General features: G+C 57.6%; 5 protein-coding genes across 13 annotated transcripts in view; 2 read left to right on the top strand and 3 right to left on the bottom strand.

The window, feature by feature from the left end:
• Nucleotides 1–2273, bottom strand: NDUFAF3 (NADH:ubiquinone oxidoreductase complex assembly factor 3). The gene is made up of 5 exons (XM_003894458.5): nucleotides 1064–2273; nucleotides 748–940; nucleotides 520–586; nucleotides 313–413; nucleotides 1–233 (listed from the first exon to the last, which is right to left on the bottom strand). Exons 1-5 carry the CDS (start codon nucleotides 1138–1140, stop codon nucleotides 117–119), a joined length of 555 nt encoding a protein of 184 aa, XP_003894507.1. The 5' UTR covers nucleotides 1141–2273; the 3' UTR covers nucleotides 1–116.
• On the top strand, nucleotides 1148–3386 carry LOC108584084. Its single transcript, XM_021934425.2, has one exon. The coding sequence runs from the start codon at nucleotides 1756–1758 to the stop codon at nucleotides 2377–2379; it is 624 nt and encodes a 207-aa protein (XP_021790117.2). The 5' UTR covers nucleotides 1148–1755; the 3' UTR covers nucleotides 2380–3386.
• DALRD3 (DALR anticodon binding domain containing 3) lies at nucleotides 2292–7797 on the top strand. 7 transcript variants are annotated; one of them, XM_009200814.3, is made up of 13 exons: nucleotides 2292–2442; nucleotides 4743–4896; nucleotides 4978–5273; nucleotides 5427–5683; nucleotides 5786–5865; nucleotides 5943–6071; nucleotides 6454–6527; nucleotides 6624–6685; nucleotides 6782–6864; nucleotides 6951–7133; nucleotides 7206–7319; nucleotides 7416–7484; nucleotides 7582–7797. In XM_009200814.3, the coding sequence occupies exons 4-13, from the start codon at nucleotides 5467–5469 to the stop codon at nucleotides 7699–7701; spliced, it is 1131 nt and encodes a 376-aa protein (XP_009199078.1). In that variant the 5' UTR covers nucleotides 2292–2442; nucleotides 4743–4896; nucleotides 4978–5273; nucleotides 5427–5466; the 3' UTR covers nucleotides 7702–7797. The 7 variants fall into 7 exon arrangements, with proteins under 7 accessions (XP_009199078.1, XP_021790114.1, XP_021790115.1 ...); XM_021934422.2 differs by having other exon boundaries at nucleotides 6951–7319; XM_021934423.2 differs by lacking the exon at nucleotides 2292–2442 and having other exon boundaries at nucleotides 4130–4896; nucleotides 6951–7137; nucleotides 7212–7319; nucleotides 7582–7646.
• On the bottom strand, nucleotides 7336–16172 carry WDR6 (WD repeat domain 6). Of its 2 annotated transcripts, XR_643754.4 has the most exons (7): nucleotides 15705–16123; nucleotides 9163–11644; nucleotides 8986–9069; nucleotides 8780–8896; nucleotides 8561–8679; nucleotides 7850–8460; nucleotides 7336–7746 (listed from the first exon to the last, which is right to left on the bottom strand). XR_643754.4 is itself a non-coding variant. In XM_003894457.5 (6 exons), the coding sequence occupies exons 1-6, from the start codon at nucleotides 15892–15894 to the stop codon at nucleotides 7997–7999; spliced, it is 3456 nt and encodes a 1151-aa protein (XP_003894506.4). In that variant the 5' UTR covers nucleotides 15895–16172; the 3' UTR covers nucleotides 7336–7996. The 2 variants fall into 2 exon arrangements, 1 of the variants encoding a protein (XP_003894506.4); XM_003894457.5 differs by having other exon boundaries at nucleotides 7336–8460; nucleotides 15705–16172.
• The window catches only part of P4HTM (prolyl 4-hydroxylase, transmembrane), a 19034-nt gene continuing 18519 nt past the window's right edge, over nucleotides 16121–16635 (bottom strand). For both annotated transcript variants that reach the window (XM_021934424.1, XM_003894460.4), the window contains exon 9: nucleotides 16121–16539. In XM_021934424.1, coding sequence (XP_021790116.1) covers nucleotides 16319–16539 — 221 coding nt within the window. In that variant the 3' untranslated portion in view covers nucleotides 16121–16318. The remainder of the gene's footprint in view (nucleotides 16540–16635) is intronic.

Consider the following 16635-nt stretch of genomic DNA (forward strand, 5'->3'; position numbering starts at 1 on the left):
TGGGAGAAGTGTATAAATTATTACGTTGATAAGCAAGGTAAGTGCCAAAGGGTAGATAAGAGTGAAACCATCGGGAAGCCTGGCAGAGTGCAGTCAGCAGGACAGTTCACGGTGGTTCATTGAGCAGCTTGGCCCAAAGGTTTGAGTGAAGTCCCTCCTGGTGGAGGGATGAGAGCAGCTCCAGTTACTCGGCCTTCATGACACAGGAAGTTGAAGGTGGCACAGGCATTGGGCTGCAAAGAAAAGGCCAGCATCAGCCTGTCTAGCATCAGGCCTGTGCTCCCCGCAGCATGCCCCAGTCCCGGGACTCACCGTGTCCTGCACTTCCACAGCAATGCCCCGCTGCCTCATGGCTTGAAGCACCTGGGACTGCAGCCTCTCGGTCCGGTCTCCAGTCCCCACCACAACAATCTCTAGGGAAGGGAGAATGTGGCTAGTCTACAGTTCTGTTGAGATGCTGGGGTGGGGTCGCCTTTTGGGGCCCAGAACACCTCTGTTCTCCCTCCCCTCCCCCAGTACCTATCCGGGGCTCCAGCATCCAGAAGAGGGAAAAGCTCTCTTCGGTGATGTCCTGGTGGGATCCCACCTGTGCAGGGAGGAGGCACATTTAATACGACAAATCCACGCAGCCTCTCCCCACCTCCATCCACTACAGGACATAGAGGAAAGCCAAGTTTACAGGGACACAAGCAGGGTGAGGCCCTGTGACTCTGGGCCTCAGTTTCCTCACTGCAGGCCAGGACTCACGTTCCATTGCACCACCGAGTGCGGGAGCAGAGCGCAGGGCCCGAGCACGCGGTTTCCGTTTATCATGAAGCCGCGGCTGTTGTAGCTGTCGATGTACATGGCCTGAGCGGCCTCGCGTTGTAGCAGAGAGATGTGAGTCCGCTGATACAGCTCGTCATCCGCCGGCGAGAGTCGATGCCCGCGCCGCGGGGCCCTGCGGAAGAAAAGGGTCAGGGGAGTGGGGCCGGGCTGCGCCGCCCGAGAGGCCGGAAGGTGCGGGGCCGGCGGTCGCCGACCCTACGGGAGGGATGGTCGAGGGCGCGGGGTCCAGGCTCACCAGGGAAGCTCAACGGGCGGACAGCGCAACGAGGGTCGCGCTCGATACAAGCTACGCAGCGCGAGAGCGGTGGCCATGGCTGAGCGACGCGCGGCGAAGTCGTCACCGGTGCCGTTAGTCACCAGGTTGGCGGGGCCCTGCGGAGCCTGACCCAGCGAGGCTGCAGCGCCCCCTGCGTCCTGGAGGGCACCGCACAGCTCGGCCGGCCCAGCAGGCGAGTGTTATCTGTCCGAGGAGGCCGAGTTCCCCGACCTCCGGCGCAGCTCCAGTGTCAGCACCTGCCGCCCTCCCCGTCCCGGGCCCTTGCCCACCGTCCCAGGGGAGTGGAACACCTGGTAGCGTGTCCGCCCTCAGGGCGTTGCCTGGGTCGCAGCCGCGGCCTGGCCCCCGGGCTCTCAGCTATTAAGCCGCGCTCCCGGGGCGGGGCGGTCGCCCACTTAGTCCTGTCCCAAACACCTGGCCAGGCGGTCGGTGCCAGACTTCTAGCCCCTAATCCCAGCCTTTGGGGCTTCGGGCACCGTGGGCGGGTCAGTCGACTCAAGTTTCTCCGGCTCAGCGCCGAAGCACACCCCGCCCTAACCGCCACCCGCGCGACCGTTGGCCTCTCCACCGCCCCCGGAGAGGGGCGTGGCCGAGCGTGGATTGGCTTCTCGGGTGCTCCAGGGGGCGTGGCCAGATGGTTTCTCCTTAAAATGGCTCCAAGTCTGCAGGCAGCCAGAGCAAGCGGAAGGGCAAGCTGTGGTAGTGTTGGGCTGACCGTTCGGCTGGGCCAGACCAGGCCGAACAGGACCAGACTTGAAGTAGAAGCGCGTGGAGCATCACCTTGTCCTCGTTCACTCTGCTCGCGTCCTGGGAGTCCCCCGTCCCCCGTCTTGATCCAAGTCAAGGGCCTACTGGCGCGAGAGTCGCTGGCGCCCGCGCGGGGTTTGGGCTTCTCGGCACGCCGGCTCTGTCGTGGCCTCAGGGGAACATTGTCGCGTTCGCTACCCGCGGGGCCGAGCGAGCGGGAAGCTCGGCTCAGTCGGGGCCTGGTGGTGGGTCCCCTGGGGCCAGTCGCAATGGGTTTCCGGGGGTCCCGCTGCTGCTCTGTGGACCCCTTCGGCTCCTGGTGCTCTGGGCGCTGGCAGCGTCACCGGACAAAGGCCACGAGCGCGGGGGTGTCCCCGAGGCGGACGCGCGGGTTTACTTCCTCTCCGGCCCCACGGGCGCGCTTCCCTCCTGGCGGATTCCGAAGCCCGCCCCACCACCGTCACCGCATCAGTGGCCCAGGCAGGCTTCGTGGGACCAACAGGGCTAATCCTGCCCCGCGGATCTAATCCGGATCGGGACCCGGTCCCAGGGGAGGCCCCCACCTCCCCTTCTATTGTTCTGGGGCCCAGGTGAGCGTCTTGTTCCCTCTAGACTCGGTTTCACAGCCTACTCCCGGGTCTTCCTCCTGGGAGTGGGGATGGGCGGGTTCTGATGTGGCCCCAGGGCGAGTGACCTGGGGGCAGGAGCTCTCCCGCCACCTCCGCCAACGGCTGGACAGCGGGCAACGGAATCCCAAAAGCAGCTGTTGTCTCCAGAGCATTCCAGCTGCGCTTGGATTTCGTCCCCTGCTCTCCTGCCTGAGCAGCGCCCTGGCCCAGATGGGGTGCCCCTGACCCCCAGACATAATTTACTGAGCCGCTTGGATCTCAGTTCCTCTCAGGTGCGCCCTCAGGCTGGAGGTGATGGGTGTAGAGGTGGGAGAGCCGAGGCTGGTGGCCATCTCTGGAACCCTGGGGAGCACTGGCGAGGGAGGGTGGACCCAGGACCTCCGGGTAGGAATGCAATGGTAGTGAGTCCCCGAGGGCTGCCTCAGCCCGCATTTCGCTAAAGATAGCCCTCTACTTCCTGGGGAAAAACCACCCCAACCGTCTTCGTGGATGAGAGTATCTAAAGTCCTCAGTTTGGCTGAGGGTTCCCAACCCTGCCAAGCAGTTGTCTCCAGGTTATGCACCTTCAGAATGGAAAGCGCTTTGGAATGACACGATCACTCCCGTTGAGTGGGCCCCCGAGAAGCCATCGGGAATGTCGTGTCCGCCCAGTGCTCTTTCGGCGCCTCCCAGCAGGGCCTCAGCCCTGGCCCAGAAAAGGGCCTTGCCAAGCTTTTCCTGCCCCTGGGTTTCCCTGCTCTCCGGATTTCCCAACACTCTACTGAGTTAGCTTCTCTATTAAAAGGAATGGGGGTGGGGTGGGTGGGGGGTGAGTATGTTACAGTGAAATGAAAACATTTGGGAATCTTTGTGGGAGAAAGAAAAAAGCTTTCCTATTGGTAGAGGAGTAAGATATTCCAACTGAGGCCTATTTTTCTACTTCTTATGGTCGCATTATTTGGTTGGCCTGTAAATGGCTGTTGCCTAAAACAGGAAGCGTAAGGATCCTTGTTAAAGCACACCAGGTTAAAGGAGTCACATTAAAAGCTGGTCATTCTGGGCCGGGCTTAGGGGCTCACGCCTGTAATCCCAGCACTTTGGGAGGCCGAGGCAGGCGGATCACCTGAGGTCGGGAGTTCGAGGCTTGACAAAACTTGGAGAAACCGTGTCTCTATTAAAAGTATTAAAAATACAAAAGTAGCCGGCCATGGTGGCGCATGCCTGTAATCCCAGCTACTTGGGAGACTGAGGCAGGAGAATCACTTGAACCCGGGAGGGGGAGGTTGCGGTGAGCCAAGATCCCACCACTGCACTCCAGCCTGGGCAACAGGAGCGAAACTCCGTCTCAAAAAAAAAAAAGCTGGTCATTCTGGAAGGCATCATGATGGTTGTAATTTCTCAGGTATCAAAAGAAGAAAACTGGCAGTTGTATCAAGAGTGCGCATTTATTGGGCATAAAGACGACCTGGGCTGGGTGCAGTGGCTGACTCCTGTAATCCCAGCACTTTCGGAGGCCAAGGCGGGCAGATCACGAGGTCAGAAGTTCAAGACCAGCCGGGCCAACACGGCGGAACACGTCTCTACTAAAAATATAAAAATTAGCCGGGGTGGTGGCAGGCGCCTGTAATCCCAGCTACTCGGGAGCCTGAGGCTGGAGAATCGCTTAAACCCGGGAGGCGGAGGCTGCAGTGAACCGAGATCGTGCCACTGCACTCCAGCCTGGAAGATAAGGGCAAGCCTCCGTCTCAAACAAAAGAAAAACACTCATATCTCAAACGAGAAAATGCTTGCAAATAACCTGAAACCGCGGAACACTATTCTTTTTAAAACGATGTTTTAAGTAGATCGTGAAAGTGGCCTTAATGTTATACTGCCTTATTCCAGTGACAAGTATTCATCATGTGTAAAATGGGAGAAATGAAATGTTATTAACACAAAGATGTGAGACATCGATGAGAAGAGACGGTACCCTGTCTGATCCCCCACCGGGTCGCGAGGATCCTTTTCCTGGTTGAGACCTGGCCACAGGGAAAGAACCCTAGGCCCGGGAAGGACTCCCGAGATTTCAGATCTAGGGCCTGGCTGTGCAAGTGGACAGCGCGGAAGGGGCGCTGGGGGTGGTAGGTCGAAAGCAGCCGACACGGCTCCTGCTGGCGGAATCTGTCCTCTTACGCGGACCGCCGCCGCATACCCGCCCCAGCCAGTCGGTCCTTTCCGGAAGTTCACCTCCCTAAATTCTTTTTCCGGTTCCGCTTACTCCTTCCGGTCACCATGGCGACCAGGCGCCTTGGGGTTGGGGAGACGCTGGGGGCCCTCAACGCGGCCCTGGGGCCTGGCAGTCCGGTATGGATCAAGGAGACGCGCACCCGCCACCTGCGTTCCCGAGACTTTCTGGCACCGCACCGCGCGCTGCAGGCGCGCTTCGATGACGGCCAGGTGGGCGTGAGCCGGGCGAGGCCGTGCGGCTGGGAGCTGGGTCCCGTGCCGTGGCGCGCTCACACGCCCATTCTCCCGCAGGTACCCGAGCATTTGCTCCATGCCCTCGCCTGCCTGCAGGGTCCCGGTGTGGCCCCGGTGCTGCGCTGCGCGCCGACTCCCGCGGGTCTGTCTCTCCAACTGCAGCGGCCCGCGGTCTTCGAGCGCGTCCTCAGCGCCGTGGCCGCCTATGCCACGCCCGCCTTGCCTGCCTTGCCGGGCCAGCGCGTCTTACTACACTGCCCAGCCCTGCGCAGCTCCCCTTGCGCACTCCGCTTGAGCCAGCTGCGTACGGTGCTCGTGGCTGATCACCTGGCGCGAGCTCTGCGCGCTCACGGGTGAGCGGGGCCTCAGGGCCGGAATGGAGAAGGTGGGACTACCGGGGACCTAGAGAGCGAGCGGCGTCGCCCTTGGGGACAGCGGCTGGAGGTGGGAAGTCTTGGCGAGCTGGACCAGCTGCTCAGGCTGAGGCGACCGCCCTCCCTTCCCAGGGTGTGCGTGCGCCTAGTGCCAGCTGTGCAGGATCCGCACATGCTGACCTTCCTGCAGCAACTGCGGGTGGACTGGCCCGCTGCCTCGGAGAGAGCTTCCTCCCACAGCCTGAGGAGCCACGCCCTTGAAGAAGTTATCTCTGCTCATGACGGGAGGACACTGTCCCCTGGCATCCTAGGCAGACTGTGTCTGAAGGAGCTGGTGGAAGAACAGGGCCGCACAGCTGGCTATGACTCCAACCTGGACAACTGTCTGGGTAGGACCTGTAGCCTAGCAAGGCCAGAAAAGGCAGGAGCGGGTGGGGGTGGGGACATCTCCGCTTCTTGCCAGCCTCAGCACCTGTCTGTTCTCTTTACAGTGACTGAGGATCTCCTGTCTGTGCTAGCTGAGCTGCAGGAGGCTCTATGGCATTGGCCAGAGGACAGCCACCCAGGCCTGGTTAGTGACTCCCAGCCCTGTAGGTTCTCCCAAACCAAGTATACTGTACTTCCACAGTTATGATTGTCCTCCCTTAGGCTGGGTCCCCAGATACTGGTACAGACAGCTGCCTGGTTGTACATGTTGTTAGCTGTGAGGAGGAGTTCCAGCAACAGAAGTTGGACCTGCTTTGGCGGAAGTTGGTTGACAAGGCTCCACTCAGACAGGTGGGTTAATGATGGAGCTCCCCACCACCTAACCCCTAACCTCAGGGGGCCCTTGAAAACCCACCGAGGGGCTTGTTAGCTGACAGGTCCAGAAACTGACACTTGATCTTGGGGGAGTTGCTGGACTTGAGAGGGCATGTGCAGCAGGTGCGGAAGCTCTGGGGAAGGGGGGGCTCTGTAGACACATCCCAAGAACACCAAAGACCAGGTTGAGAAGGCTGAACCGTGCGTAGCCTGAGGAGCTGGGTAGAAGGAGCCACTCAACCTGGCAGTTCCAATTTGAGAGAATATGGGCTGAGTAGAGGCACCAGATTTGGGCTCCTCAAGGGACTTCCTGGAGAGTAGTGCCAACTAGGCTGAGCCCCTGCCATCTTCCTGACAGAAGCACCTGATCTGTGGCCCTGTGAAAGTAGCTGGTGCACCTGGCCCTCTGATGACTGCCCCTGAGTACTACAAGTGAGTGAGGCTGGGAGGAACACCAACCTTAGCCAGGGTAGTGTGGGGGGACTCTTCACCCACGACCCTGCCCACTGGCCTCTCTTCCAAACACAGGTTCCGGCATGCCCAGGTGTGCAAGGCCTCAGCACTGAAGCATGGTGGGGATCTGGCCCACGGTATGCCTGGGAAACCCTGGCTATGTTCTGGGTTAGGGGCAGGTTTTTTGCATCCCTGCCTTTGCCTGCAGACTGACCAATCCTATACTCCCTCAGATCCAGCCTGGACAGAGATCTTTGGTGTTCTCTCTGTGGCCACCATCAAGTTTGAGATGCTGAGCACAGCCCCACAGAGTCAGGTGAGCCTGGGGGCCTGACAGGGCCAGTGCTGGGGTACCGGGTGTGGTGGCTGCCTTCTCTCTGCAGCTGTGCTCCTATTCCCTAGCTCTTCCTGGCTCTGGCTGACAAGAACATCTCCACAAAGGGCACAAAGAGTGGCACCTTTGTCATGTATAATTGTGCCCGTCTTGCCACACTCTTTGAGAGTTACAAGTGTAGTATGGAACAAGGTCTGTACCCCACTTTTCCTCCTGTGAGCAGTCTGGACTTCTCACTACTACATGATGAGGTGAGTGTCCCTCCCGGTAGCTGGCACAAAGGAAGCCTGGACTTCCCCTCCCAGCACCTTTCTCCCCCACAGGGTGAGTGGTTGTTGCTCTTCAACAATATCCTCCCCTTTCCGGATCTGCTGAGCCAGACAGCAATGCTGGACTGCACAGCCCCAGGGCTCCACATCACTGCACGCACAGAGATGGTGAGGCACAAGCAGGACACTCTACACTCTATTCTTTATTCTGGCCTGGGGCACAAGAGCAAAGAGATGGACCAGTGACTCAGTCTCTGTCTCTAGATATGCAAGTTCCTGGTACAGCTCAGCATGGATTTCAGCTCCTACTACAACCGAGTACACATCCTAGGGGTGAGCGCACAGCAAAACGGGTTTGGGACATGCAGAGAGGTACAGGGTAAAGACAAAGGAAGCAGAGGATGAGACCAGTAGGCCCCTTCTCTTTCAGGAGCCTCGACCACACCGCTTTGGTCAGATGTTCGTCCGCCTGCAGCTTCTGAGGGCTGTGCGTGAGGTGCTCCATACTGGCCTGGCTATGCTGGGTCTCCCTCCACTGAGCCACATCTGAGGCCACAGAGGCTCCAATATTTGGGAATGTTCACAAAGTCATCAACTGGAAAAAAAGCAAAAACCCACGGCCAAAATAAATTGGTACTGTTACAAAGTTCTGTCTTGTCATGGGGAGTGGGGCATATTCTTGGCAGCACTCCACTCACCTTCAGTTCCTGGACCGATGTCAGGAACCCGCGGCCGCCACCTCCTCCCCTCAAGGCATGCTGAGCATGGGCACAGACAGCCCATCCCTGCTCCATGCTGTCTGCGAGCAGGCCCCATGCCCAGCACACCGGCCACCGTGGGATACCTCAGTCATACCAGTTGTAAACCTCAAGCCCCTGACCCCCAAGGGCACAGCGGTGGCCAAACTCAGGGCTCACAGGCCAGCAGTCCATGTCAGCCACATCTGGCACATGGTACACAGTGCTATTCATGAAGGTGGGTTCACCATGCCCCAGACGCCAGAAGGTCAGCCGTTGATCAATGGAGGCTGAGACCATGATACTTGGGCTTAGGATCTTGAGGCCTGTCACATGGGCAGCATGTGCACAGGGGACACAGTATTCCTCTAGCACACGCAGCTGGGGTACCAGCCCACCCTCTCCCACAGCCTCTTCTAGCTCTAGCATCTCCACAGCAAGCACGAAGACATGGAGGGATCCATCTTCACTGCCACTGGCCACAAGATGGTGGCCCTCACGGGTGGGCAACGTGTGCAGGCTGTTGATACCACAGCTGTGGGCCTGCACAGTCAGAGAGGGGGTGCCAAGCCCTGAAGGAAGAGGGTAGTTGTCAGGGCCCCGCCTGTCACATGTGTGAGGGCTATGTGACAGGTGAGGAGGGGTAGCCATGGTTGCACATTAGCTACTCACGGTAGGGAAGCCCAGGATCCACTGGAGGCTCCAGGACAGTGGAGCCATGGTCTAGCACGGTGGTGAGATCCCAGAAAGCCAGGTTGCCATCAGTAGCTGCGCTGCACAGGAGGAGCCTCCTGGAAGCCAGGAAAAGACAGCCTGGTCAATGACAGAGATGAAGCTCAACAGGAACCCCCCCACCCAGCCCATGCAGGACCATCATCCAGCCCCTCTCACCGTCTCTGGTTGGGTGCCTCATGTGTAAAGGAGTGGACCTTGAGGACACATCGCTTATGGTGGAAGGTTTCAGCAAGGAGCTGCAGAATCCGCCCGGAATCCTGCAAGAGAAAGAGCCTGGGGGGCGGGGGGTGGCCTAGCTCAGAATGCATCCTAAACAACCTTACTTCCTTTGTCTCCCGCCCCACTGGGCCCTGTGCTCTCACCTTACAGCCCCATCACTACAGGCTGCAGCCACAAGGGGGCCAAGGCTGGGCTGGTCAAGTTCACACACAGCAAGGGACATGTACCTGCAGGGACAACACGCAGCTGTCAGGTGGAGCCTGCAAGCCTGGGAGCATCTGCATGACCCATACCACACCCTGCCCAGGAGCATATATTACCTGGTCTCTGGATCTGCCTTGACCATTCGATGCCGATTGCGTTGCCGGTCCCAATAGTCATCTAGCCGGTGGGACGAAAGGTGCATGACATGGCAGGCAAGGCGGCTTGGGGTGCTGGGTTCCGGAGTAACCATGATGCTGAAGCAGTGCATCTCAGCCCGTCCCCCCGCAGACACCACATGGGCAGTTAGGCCTGGCTGAGGATCCTGAGGGCCACCTGGGGTGCCAATGCCCCATACAGCCACAGCACGTACAGAGGAGATGTGGTTACAAACAGCTGTGAGTGCATGGGCTGAGCCTGTTGTTGTAGGGAGTGCTAGGACACAGACAGTAGTGTCCTCACTACAGGTGATCACAATGTCAGTCAAGTCAGGTCCCTCACTGCCAGGCTCCAGGTCGTCAGGCTGCATGAAGCTGGGCACTCCATATTCAGGCCCCAGGGTAATGGTGCCCACACGCTTTACACAAGTGATCTCACGGCCATGCAGACCCTCCCGGAGAATCACATGTGGCCGAGTGCAGCCACCCAGAGCCCTGTACAGCATGACATCCCCATCCTTGAGGTAAGCAAAGGCCATGGCCGCCTCAGTATCAGAGAATGCCCACGAACGGTGCCCTCCACCACAGTTGACAATGTGCAGCTTCTCGTGTGACCGGGGGCTCCACACCACAAACTCATTGGCATGGAAACCCAGGATAACCATGCTCCCATCGGGCACTATACGGAGCCCAGCTAGCCAGTTCATGCCTCGACAGGACTTCTGCCTTAGGACTGGCTGGAGCTGGCCATCTCGTACAAATAGCTGGTAGTAGGCGCCATCGCGCCCTGTGGTATACACATAGCCACCATGGCATGTGACTGAGGTCACACCCTGCTTCCCATGCAGAGAGGGCAGGGTAGACACTGGGCCCAACCCAGTGAAAGCATTCCCACCCCCACTGCTACCACTACCCACTCCAGGTGCCCCAGCACCAGCCCCAGTCTTGCCTCCCACCCCAGGGTCCTTGAGCAGACCTGGTCTGGAGGGGAACAGTAGCACAGAGCCCCGGCGGTCACCACACACCAGGAAGTCACCTGGGGGTAGGAAGGCACTGCATGTGTGCCATCTCTGCTTGCTTGGGGGTAGCAGGTACCGACAACGTTCCTTGACAAAGATGGCCTTGCCAGAGGGTGCGGCTGAGATCTCTAGGCAAGCTACTACCCCACCAGGGCCCGATGCCAGCAACAGGAGCTCCTCATAACCACGCAGGGCCCAGCTCAAGCTGTGCACCTTCCCAGGAAACAGGGTCTGGTCCACAGCAGCAGTTGGAGTGTTGATGGGGACAATCTTGACACAACCTTCCCCATTGGCCATAGCACACAATCCAAAGCCCTCAGGACCAGGAGCTGCCTCCAGCAGGCAGTAGGACTGGAAATGTTTATCCTCTAGCAGTTGCTCCCAGCACTTGACCTCGACGTCATAGAGATACAGGGCCCCTGTATCAGTCACTGCCAGCAGTCGCCAAGAGCCAGCCAGCGTCACAGCCTTGAGGGTACCTGGCCTACTACGGGACTTGAAGCAGAGAGCCGAGACCCCCAATCCCCGGTACCCACGCCTTACCAAGTGCCACAGCCGAATGCCTGAGTCATCACCCCCAGTGATCACCCAGGCCTGCCTCTCATGGGCAGCTATGGCCCGGATCCCACGTCCCTGGTGTCCCCGAAAGGCCTGGAGGATCTCACCTTCATGGCTCCACACCAAGCAGACACAGTCCTCTCCTGCACTGATAAGGTAATTCTCTAGGAGCTTGACCTGCCATACACGGGCGCTGTGCCCAAAGCAGTGCCCAATATTCTGCACCCGACCCCCAGGCACTCGCAGGTCGCCCACCTTCCAGATACGAACGCTTCGGTCTTCTGAAGCTGTAGCCAGCAAACCCTTGCTTTCCAGGTATGACATGCTGAAGATGATGCCCACGTGCCCACTGATTCGTCGGTCAGGTGCTACAGGTTTGTTGTCTGCTAAGGCAGTTGCTGGGTACCAGACCAAGAGCTGGTTGGAAACAGCACCTGCCACTATGGTCAGCTCCTTCCAGGCGTCTCCAATCAGGCAGGCTGAAGAGAGGGTGCACCTGTCTGTGCAGGGCACCTCTTGCAGGATGCACCCTACTATAGGATCATATAGGACCACTGAGTTGTGGCCCAGGGCCAAGGCTATATTTCCCTCAAGCCAGCGTGCATCCCAAATCCAGTCAGACATGTTCCACAGGCCAGAGCGCCAAAGCTCCCGGAAGTGGCCCTGTCCCCAGCTAATTTTCACAACTCGGAGTCCCTTGCTTCCAAACACAGCCACCATGGCCTCTAAGTCAAAGTCTCCATTAGGCTCTGGCCGCACCCGGAAGCCATGGATAAGATAGTGGCCAAGCAGGTTCTGTACTCGCTTTATCATCCGCAGATGCCCACCAAAGTCCAAGCTGTACACCAGGACATCGGGACCCTCACCTAGACAGAGGCAAAGAGCCATGTCAGAGCTATGTACCTAACTCTCATGACCTACAGGGAAGAGATGGGGATCAGGGAAACTTCTCGGCATGTAGCCTATGAACGCATCAGGACACACAATCCTGCAGCTTGAATCTTAGAAAATCCTTGGTTGAGAAAATCCTCAGCCGGGTGCGGTGGCTCACGCCTGTAATCCCAGCACTTTGGGAGGCCAAAGAGAGACTCCGTCTCAAAAGAAAAAAAAAGAAAATACTTGATCTCGGCCAGGCGCGGTGGTTCACACCTGTAATCCTAGTACTTTGGGAGGCCAAGGTGGATGAATCACCTGAGGTCAGGAGTTCAGGACCAGCCTGGCCAACAAGGTGAAACCCCATTCTATTAAAAATACAAAAATTAGCTGGGCATGGTAGCAGGTGCCTGTAATCCCAGCTACTCGGGAGGCTGAGGCAGGAGAATCGCTTGAACCCAGCAGGTGGTGGTTGCAGTGAGTCGACATCGTACCACTTCACTCAGCCTGGGTAAAGAGCGAAACTCCGTCTCAAAAAAAAAAGGGAAAAAAGAAAATCCTTGGTCTCAGCTTCAGCTGGACTTTAAGTGCTGACTTTGTGTTTCCCTCATCAGTCACTCTTTTTTTTTTTTTTTGAGACAGAGTCTCACTCTGTCGCTGAGGCTGGAGTGCAGTAGCACTGTGTCGGCTCATTGCAACCTCCATCTCCAGGGTTCAAGCAACTCTCTTGTCTCAGCCTCCCGAGTAGCTTAGCTGGGATTACAGGGGCCCACCGCCATGCCTGGCTAGTTTTTTTTTTTTTTTTGAGACAGAGTCTTGCTGTGTTGCCCACGCTGGAGTGCAGTGGCACGATCTCGGCTCACTGCAAGCTCCGCCTCCCGCGTTCACGCCATTCTCCTGCCTCAGTCTCCCGAGTAGCTGAGACTACACGCGCCTGCCGCCACGCCCGGCTAATTTTTTGTATTTTTAATAGAGACGGGGTTTCACCATGTTAGCCAGGATGATCTCAATCTCCTGACCTCATGATCCGCCCACCTCGGCCTCCCAAAGCGCTGGGATTACAGGCGTGAGCCATGGCACCCAGCCAGTTTTTATATTTTTAGTAGAGACAGGGTTTCACCATGTTGGTCAGGCTGGTCTTGAACTCCTGACCTCAGGTGATCCACCCACGTTGGCCTCCCAAAGTGCTGGGATTACAGGTGTGAGCCGTTGTGGCCGGCCTCATCAGTCACTTTTTTTTTTTTTTTTTTTTTTTTTGAGACAGAGTCTTGCTCTGCCACCCAGGCTGAAGTGCAGTGGCATGATCTTGGCTCTCTGCAAGCTCTGCCTCCTAGGTTCACGCCATTCTCCTGCCTCAGCCTCTCAAGTAGCTGGGGCTACAGGCACCCGCTACCACGCCTGGCTAATCTTTTGCATTTTTAGTAGAGACAGGGTTTCACTGTGTTAGCCAGGATGATCTCAATCTCCTGACCTCATGATCCGCCCGCCTCAGCCTCCCAAAGTGCTAGGATTACAGGAGTGAGCCACCACACCTAGCCTCATCAATCACTCTTGATGTTCAGTTCGACCACAAATTTCTCAAACTCAGAGTCTCCTCCTCACCTCACTTTTTTTTAATTAAAAAAAATAATAATAGAGATGAGGCCTGATACAGTGGCTCACGCCTGTAAACCCAGCACTTTGGAAGGCAGGAGGATCGCTTAAGCCCAGGAGTTTGAGACCAGCCTGGGCAACATGGTAAAACTCCGCCTCTAAAAAAATTATGCAAATTAGCTGGGCATGATGGTGCACGCCTGTAGTCTCAGCTACTTGGGAGGCTGAGGTGAGAGCATCTCTTGAGCCCAAGAGGTGGAAGTTGCAGTGACCTGAGATTACACCACTGCACTCCAGCCTGAGCAACAGAGCAAGACCCTGACTCAAAAAAAAAAAAAAAAGTAAAAATGAGAAAGATTTTGACAATGCAAAAAGAAAATAAAAGACGTAAAATGAGAAAGTCTAATCCAGTGGTTCTCCGCAGGGGGCAGCTTTCCCCACAGGAGACATCTGGCAATAGCTGCAGACAGTTTTGGCTGTCTCCAGGGGTTGTGCTACTGGCAACTAAGGCCAGGGATGATGCTAAACATCGTACAATGCACACACAGCCTTCAAACAAAGAATCATCTGGTCTAAAAGGTCAATAGAGGCAAGACTGAGAAAACCCCGATCTAATCTAACCAGACTGGGTAAGTGTAAGGGGAGGACAACTTGAGGACACAATATTTAGAATTAGGATTCAAGGATAAGCAGCAGTTAGCCAGAGGAAGGCAGGCAGAAGAGGGGGACTGAGAGATGGGGAGGCCGCGGATGGGAGGGTTTGCAGCTTTCTTGGTGGAGAAAACAGCAAGTATGATTATCCTGAGGTAGGCAAGAGCATTGAGTATGGTAGATGGAACAGGAAATGAAGAGCTCAGGAATAGGCTAGAGAGGCCAGGTGTGGTGGCTCATGCCTGTAATTCCAGCATTTTGGGAGGCTGAGGCAGGCAAATCACTTGAGGTCAGGAGTTTGAGACCAGCCTGGCCAACATGGTGAAGCCCCATCTCCACTAAAAATACAACAATTAGCTGGGCATGATGGTGGGCACCTGTAATCCCAGCTACTCTGGAGGCTGAGGCAGGAGAATCACTTGAACCTGGGAGGTGGAGGTTACAGTGAGCCGAGACTGTGCCACTGCACTCCAGCCTGGGTGACAGAGCAAGGCTGTCTCAAAAAAAAAACCCAAAAAAACAGAATTGTAGCTATATAAAAGTCACTCTGGAAGCCACAGAAGTGAATTCACTTGCAGTTTCTTAAACTTCATTTCCCAAGTTATTCCCCACCTTAAAACCCTTCAATAGGTTCTCCCCACTGCCCTTAGGGATAAAGTCAGATCAAGGCCTGAAACAATGTGGCCTCTGCTGGCTTGTCCAGCCTCCTTTCCTCCCAGGCTCCATTCCCGCTCTAACTTCACAAGAATTCCCTCCTTCCCCCATAATGACAGATTCTTCCAGCCTCAAGGCCTTTGGTATGCTTACCCTCTGCCAGGAACTCACCCCTTTTCCTAGTTCACTCTTGTGGTTCTTTGAGTTTCTGCTTAGCTGTTCCCCCTCCAGGGGCCTTAGGAGTTTAGCTTGGGGTAGGAACTCCAAGCTCCAAGAACCCCCACACCAGATCGAAACTGGATCATCCCCATCCCACACACACACCCTCTTAGGACTGGTGACAACTCACTCAAGGCCTGACCGCCAAGGCCCTGCCTCAGGACCCTTATACAACTCAGTAGGACCAACAAAGGTCATTAGCGGCTTCACATAATGACTGTTCGAGACCAGCCTGGACTCTGACACCTCAAGTCCCAGGCCTCGCCTGTCCTTTGCGACCCGGTTCTCCTTGGAGGGACGAACCTCCACACCTGATTTCCTGGACCTCAACCATCTCAGGAGAGGTCTCAGGCCCCGCTTCCCCGGGCACCGCCCCCTACACGTAAAGGTCTCATCCGCCATTTTCCGCGACGCCATCCTCCTCAGAGTATCTCCACCCCCACCTTAGCGGGAAGAGATTCATCCCGCCCTCGAGAGGGCACACCCTTGCCCTCTCCCGGCCCCGCCTTCCCCAAGAGGCCACACCCCCGAGGGGCCTCCTTCTCCACCTCCCGGCTCTGCCTGGTCTCCGTGGGAGAGGCCAAGCCCCCGCCTATCTTCTAGGAGGGAGCACACCCCCTCAACCCTCCGCTCCCGTGCCTCCGCCTCCGCGCGGCCGCGTTCCCCTGCACCATCCCGGGGTTCCACCCGCCCTTTCCATGCGGGCTGAAGTTTATGAAGCGCCGCAGCAGCCACGTCAGCTTTGTCTCTCGGGCCCCGCCGTCCTCAGGTTGGCCCTCGTCCCCGCCGTCTCCTGGGCTCCCTTCTCACCTCCGACCGGCCTCAACCTGCTGCCCGTCCTCTCCTCAGGGCATCCCTTTGTCCCTGTGGCACCGCCCCTGGCAGGCGCTGTTTCTTTCCCCCTTTCCCCCTGGCGTGCCTCAAGCCAAGCCTCACCCGCCAACAGCCGGTCCCCCACGCACTCCAGACCCGTGACTGGGAGGAGTATAAGCTCCGAGGTTGCCAGCGGGCACACGTAGTCCTCGAGAGCGTCCATGTCGATCCTCGAGGTGCTGAGGCAGCCACGGCTAAGAAGGGAACTGAACTCTCGCGAGAACGAGCCTTCCCGGCGCGCCGCGCTGCCCATCAACAGCGCCCTCAGCTACAGGTAGCAGAGACCAGGGCGCCCGCGGCGGTTGTCCAATAACGACCCTTCGTCCCACAAAATCCAGTTCATGATTGGCGGGGCCCGCGGAGGGGCAGCCCTTCCCCCGCCCCCTCACGTGACGCTTGCAGGGCGCTCCTAACTGGCAGCCTGCCGCACCTGGTGCGGACTCCCTCCCGCCGACCCGGAGCTTGTCCGGCCAGGCGGCTCCAACCTTGTTTTTTTATTTGACGGGGCAGATGGGGTCAGTACACAATAAATAACATTAATATAGGAACTGCGCCGTATTGCGGCTGGCGGGGTGGGGCAAAACATTGGCCAGTCTGCAACAGGACAGAGGGACAGTCGGACCCCCGATCTTGGGCAACTGGCGACCTGCGGCTGGGAACCGGGGCTAACTTTTCCCTCAGAGCTCCACGCGCGTATCGCGGTAGGCCCGGTCCAGAGCCCACTCGGGCTGCGATTCGGCGCCCCCTTCTCGGGCCAAGCGGGCCATCTCCTGTTGGAACAGCGCTTGCCGCGCTCGGCTAGGGTCCACATTAATCCAGTTGTTGGCAATCCACTTGGTGCCGCGCGTGACCAGGCAGCCCCCGTGCAGCGAGTAGTCGTCCACGTCACCCACCCAACCTAGAAGAGGAGGGTGACATGAGATCCTAGGCTGGGCTGGCCAAAGCTTGGCCTCATAGGGACCAAGAGCATGACCAAGGTGGGTCCAGCTGTGCA

Source organism: Papio anubis, chromosome 2, assembly GCF_008728515.1.
Source record: "Papio anubis isolate 15944 chromosome 2, Panubis1.0, whole genome shotgun sequence".
Classification (NCBI taxonomy): Eukaryota; Metazoa; Chordata; class Mammalia; order Primates; family Cercopithecidae; genus Papio; species Papio anubis.